This window comes from Tenrec ecaudatus, chromosome 7 (assembly GCF_050624435.1).
Source record: "Tenrec ecaudatus isolate mTenEca1 chromosome 7, mTenEca1.hap1, whole genome shotgun sequence".
Lineage (NCBI taxonomy): Eukaryota > Metazoa > Chordata > Mammalia > Afrosoricida > Tenrecidae > Tenrec > Tenrec ecaudatus.
This window is the reverse complement of record NC_134536.1, coordinates 128486214-128491562: the sequence shown is the minus strand read 5'-3', so window position 1 is coordinate 128491562 and position 5349 is coordinate 128486214. Positions and strand designations below refer to the sequence as shown.

At 59.4% G+C, this 5349-nt stretch overlaps 1 protein-coding gene across 1 annotated transcript; it reads right to left on the bottom strand.

Moving 5' to 3' along the window:
* Positions 1–1131: 1131 nt before the first annotated feature.
* On the bottom strand, positions 1132–5265 carry YIPF3 (Yip1 domain family member 3). Its single transcript, XM_075555044.1, has 9 exons — positions 5031–5265; positions 4200–4397; positions 3915–4021; positions 2687–2732; positions 2511–2603; positions 2218–2349; positions 1929–2042; positions 1649–1772; positions 1132–1548 (listed from the first exon to the last, which is right to left on the bottom strand). Exons 1-9 carry the CDS (start codon positions 5109–5111, stop codon positions 1415–1417), a joined length of 1029 nt encoding a protein of 342 aa, XP_075411159.1. The 5' UTR covers positions 5112–5265; the 3' UTR covers positions 1132–1414.
* Positions 5266–5349: the final 84 nt, after the last annotated feature.

Below are 5349 nucleotides of genomic sequence, written 5' to 3'. Positions count from 1 at the left end.
GCTAAGGCCTGGGACAGGGGGGTCGGCGGTAGGGGGACTGAGAAACAACCGTGCGCGCGCGCGGGGACAGGGGCATGAAGGGTCCTCTTGTCAGGGGAGTTTGAGACCATTCCCGGCTCCGTTCCTTTGGCTAGATTCCCGACTCTCCAGAATGTGACACCCCATGCCCTCCCCGGCTATTCCTCGCTCCACCTCCCCATGAAGCCAGGCGCTGCGCGGGCATGCGTGGGAGTTCCGGCTAGCGAGGAGTGCCCGCCAGCCACGCGCCAAGGACGACTGCACGGCAAGGCCAACTTGTGCTGCCCCTTAAAGGTCCTCAAAGCAGCCTGCTGGTAGAGGGCCCGTGACACCCTTCCCCCACGGGCTTGGGGCTCCATGATGCCCTTATGGCATTTCAGCCCTGTGAGATGGAGTAGCCAAAATAAACAGCGGGCCTGGAGCGGCGGCAGTGAGCAGCTGGCAGTTTTGAACTGCCAACCTTGCAGTTAGCAGCCCAACGTGTAACCACTACACCACCAGGGTTCCTAGGAGGGTTTTAAAAAAATAAATCTAAGGGAAACATGAGTGCAGTGAAGGGAAGTCCAATGGCCCGATTCTCCACTTGGCACCGGAGTCACGCCTTACTGAAGCCAACGGAAGCCTGTGGCCAGCAAGGGCGGCCAGGGCTGGGATTTCTGACTACAGAACAACAGCACTCCCGAAGGAAGACACAGCACAGAGAAAACACTCGACTGGATCTCGTTTTCTTTGACCTTCTTTAGTACACCCAGGGCAAAGTCAAGTGTGGCTTCAAACAGGAGCGCGTCACGTCTGGAAGCTCCTGTCCCGGAGTTACTGCTCCCCTGTCTTCCAAGGGAGTGGGTGCACTCTGCTCCCCAGACCTGGAGCTCTTGCACTTGGGGCTTCCTGCTGCTCGTGGGTCCGCCAGTGCCCCCTGCCCTCAGGAGCAGGCTCCACATTCAACCCTGTTTCCTATGTACTCTGGCCTGTCCCACCTTCATCCGGGCCTCTGGTGAGGGCACAGAACAGGGAACAGGTGACGTGACCACTGCGGATGGACGGACAGACGGCACAGCTGCCGGCACAGGAAGCAGAGTGGCAGGCAGGACTACTGGCACGGGAGCCGCCGTCCCAGACTTCAATCAATGTTTTAATTACCCAGTCTATATTTAGCTAGACACTGGGAGAGAGAAAGAGGAAGGCAGGGATGGGTGGTGAGGGGGCCTCAGAGGGGCTGACCCACTTTTTGCCTGGCTGGGCTGCAGTGCCTGCCATCCTGGCCGCCAGTTCAGCAGCCCTGGCGAGTGGGCAGCAGGAGACCCCATCAAAGAGACCACGTGTCATCAGTACTGTCCTTTAATCTTCCTCCGCTCTGCAGCTTGGGGGAGGGGCCGGCCAAGGACCTCAGGCGGGCTCAGTGTGACTGCAGGGTCACCGCGACAGCCTTGATGGTGGCATTGAGCACTGTGGCCGGGAGCCCCGCTGGGATGTCTCTGGGGACCCTCTGCATGGGGGGGACATTGGGGCCCTCCAGGGTGTCCAGGATCCCTGGAAGAAGGGTGATGGCAGGTGAGCGAGAGTAGGCTGGGCCTGCCCCACAGGCAGATGGTCAGGTGCAGCCCCCACCCCGCCCCTGCTTGCCACTTACCCTCCACCACCTTGTGGTAGGCGAAATGCAGGTAGAGCAGGAAGAGCATGTGCAGGGCGGCCAGGGTGCCGCACAGGAGCAGCCGCTGCGTGGGGCCCACAGTCCGGGACACCAACACTGCCACCTAGGCTCACCAAGGATAGCGCCCACATGGCCTGGCTTCAGGGACAGGTGGGCAGAACCCGCTGGGTCTTTCCCCACCCATTCAGAAAGCCTCCGGGGGCTCCCCCCTCAGCTCTGGGAGAATAGCCCATTCTGGGTAGCACCCTGCCCAGCTTACCATGCGCAGGGTGGACAGTCCACCAACCAGCAGCCAGAAGAGGTAGAAGAGGGCATGGAGGTGGATGTTATAGGTGACGAAGAGGACAATGCAGTGCCCAAAGAGACCATAGCCCTAGGGAGGAGGACGGTGGAGAAGACTACTCGGGCTGGGCCAGGCTTGGGCCCTTCAATGGGGACCCTGGACCACAAAGGCTCCACTGGCTAGCTCCTCCCGTGCAGACCAATGCCTGGCTGCTCTCCGAAGAGCAACCTTGCCCGGCCCCACACCTGGACATCTGGCTCCTTACCAGCAGGGCCAGCATCTGGAGCATGGTGACCTGGGCGTTGCATAGGTAGGCGAGGAAGTAGATGAAAGATGAGACGCCCAGCCAGTAGCCGAAGCAGGTGCCGATGGCTGTGCCCATCAGGGTGCCTTCCCGCTGCAGGGGCAAGGCTTGGCTTAGCCCTGGAGAGGCGCTCACCGCAGCCTCATGCAGGCCCTTCTCCGAGGACAGCTCCTGCACCACTTCATCTTCCCCGGGCAGCTTCAGCCTAGGTCAGCGCCTGCCTCCCCCACCCGACCAGCCTCTGGTCTGCTTACGATGATAGTGTCGGACGTCTTCATCCCATGGAGGAGGATGGCTACCAGCGTGAAGACCAGCATGAGCGGTCCGTAGAGTTCACCTGCGATTTTCTGACAACAGACCAACTCAGTCAGGCTGGGCGATACCCTGGCTCTGCCTTGGCGCCTCCCACGAAATACCACCCACTAGTCACCTGGGGGAAGCTGACCATCTTGATTGGGATCATGGACTCCAGAAGCCTGGGAGAGGAGAGGAGGCAGAGAGGAGATGTTGAATAGAGGCAGCACTAGGCTGGGCGCTGTCTCACGATCCCTCAGATCCCAGCAGACAACGCTAGGTGGCTGTGGGAGAGGAGGGCTGGACAGACAGATAGACATGAGATGGAGAAATGAACTCCTTGGCCCTAAAAATACTTTCAGGGAAGGCAGTCCTCTGATGCCATGCTGACTGCAGCAGCATCAGCAACTACAGAGAGAGTGAGATGTGGCTGGGCCCTGCGGAAGGGCCCGAATGACCTGTTCTTCTCACAAGGCGCAGACCTGAGCGGAGCCCACCAGAGGTCAGGGCTGTGACAGTGGAGGTTTAGATGAGGGCACTGCGGAAGCTGCATGCCTTCTACCTCTTCCTGCTTACACGCAAGCCTGTGTCTTCTTGAAACGTCTTTGATGGGCTAGAAAAAGCCCAGACAGAAGGGATGCACATCCCTTCCCTGCTCGTAAGTAACTGGCTTCTACCACAGCCATAGGTTTTCTCGAAATTATACTTCTTTTGGGACTCCTGCCCTGCCCCACTTCCCAGCCTGCCCGGGGTCAGGTGTCCTTCCTGTGTGTCTTTGCTGGGACAGAGGTCTGTCTTGTAATCCCACACCAGGACAAGTCTCCCATCTGTCTTCAGTGAGCACCAGGATGAGCATTTATTGGGTGTCCTAGGCATTTGATAGGTGTTAATTAAATTAAGGGACAAAGAATCAAGCTAAGATTAGATCCAGTTCTTGAATTCAGCAACTGTGCCTGGAGATGCTGGTTTACAAACAGTTCTGCTGGCACTGGCAATAAAAATAGGTGAACCAGCAAGAACCGGCTCCCAGAAAGCGGTTGGCCTCTGGAGACAAAGGAAGGAGAAGGGACATGTGAGTGGACCAGCTGTCTGCGTGAAAGGAAAGCGCCAGGTTCTTTGGAGCATCAGGGAAGGCCAATGGGGGTGGCAGTGAAGAATGAGGAAAAGGAAGTGGCATGTACGTTGGCTTCTGAGGGCCGCAGTGTCTGAAGGCGATGTTAACGTTCTGCTGTGTGCAGTGGCTGGAGGGAGCTCTGGTGTGTCTAGGGAATAGGGTGTAGTGATGAGGGGTGGGGGGTGTCATGAAGAGTCCCTAGGGTGTAAGGCTGACTGTTAGGAGGGTAGTTGTAGCAGAAGGCTCTTACCTGTTTCGCACCTGGGCAGGCTCCACATCAAAGTAGGGTCTCAGGATGTCGATGTTGGCGTACAAGCTGAAGGCCCGAGAGGCTTGCCTTTTCCCTGCCTGCCACATCTGCAGCAAGGAAATTGGGGTGTGGGGCGGGGCCAGAAATGGGGACTGTTGCCTATTTTCCTCTTGGGTTTTTACATGGTTCTAACGGGATTCATTTGTGGTGGGCTTCACCAACTCCAGGACCTGGGGCCTGTCTAGATGAGCCCTTCCCACGTGCCAGGGACCCGGTCCCTCTTACCTGATCAGCCACCTGCCGGCTCAGCTGTCCCTTAAAGCCCTTCATGCCCAAGAACTCGCCGTCCTCCTCTTCAGCGGCAGCTGCATCCGCGTCTACTTCTTCCTCACGCAGGCGCTGATGCAGCTCACCCATATCCTCAAAGCTGGAGCCGGAGGTGTCGTCCATGTTCTCCATGTCAATCACAGCCGAGCCTCCACCCTGGGGAAAGGGGAAACACCGGCTCTCAGGAGTGTGTGGCCTTCCCTTCGCTCTCCAGCTGTTAGGCCCTATCCTGTCCATCCAGCAAGTGGGTTTTGTTCCTCCAGGGGCCAGGAGTGGGGCTGGCATCACCCCAGATCTTGCCTCTGTGGTGCTCTCAGGACTGGGTCCTAGCTGAGGCTCTCTCTTCTAGCCTGGGAAACCATCTCTGTCTTCCACCCACGCCTTTCCTATCAAACTCCCAAAGTGCTGCAAAAGCGCCCGTTTCCTTCAGCTTTCCCGGGCCCAGGGCCACGCTGTGCCTACAGTGTCTTCAGCCAGCGCCAGCGGTTCCCCCTTCTCTCTTCATGCCGGCCGACTTCCCAACTTGCCCCGAAAGCAACAGCACCCTCTTCCTAATGCCTCGGGCGGGCCCACAGGCTCGAGGCCCGCCGGCAGGCGCATCACTTGGGCCCTTTTGGGTCAGCATCCCACCCCACCGGTCTCTGTGCGAAGACTCAAAGGAGGGAAGTGTTGCAACCGGCGCGAGCAGGTCAGAGGGCAGACGCGGACTTCCGGGCCCCAAGGGAGAGCCCTCCAACACCTCCCGGCTGCTTTAAGGAGAAGCCGGCAGCCGGGCCTTGGGGCCATTACCTGGATGTTTTCTTCGAAGCCTCCCCATTCCGGGCCAGCCCCGTTTCGGGCGCCGCCGCCCGGCGCCGCCGCCGCTGCCATGTCCCTCGAGGGTTCCCGTCGCCGAAGCCCGCGCTACCCAGCGCGCGGAGAAATGGGCGAGAGCAGGGCCCGGGGGAAGGCGATGTCCAGGGGCGAGAAGGAGAGATGGGACCAGCCGGAACACCCACAGGAGAAACCCGGATGTTTGGCTCAAACGGGCTGACGGAAGCCGGGGACGTGGACGGAGGCGGGGCAAACTCTCGCGATACGTCGATCTCGGCGCGAGTGCGTTACCAAG

Bases quoted from the DNA above. Each gene is read 5' to 3' on its own strand.
- YIPF3 (XM_075555044.1), bottom strand. From the start codon at position 5,111: ATGGCAGCGGCGGCGGCGCCGGGCGGCGGCGCCCGAAACGGGGCTGGC. The intron at 2,350-2,510 runs GTAAGCAGACCA...TTGCCCCTGCAG, and splicing joins AGACGTCCGACACTATCATC to CGGGAAGGCACCCTGATGGG. The intron at 1,549-1,648 runs GTAAGTGGCAAG...CCCTTCTTCCAG, and splicing joins CTACCACAAGGTGGTGGAGG to GGATCCTGGACACCCTGGAG.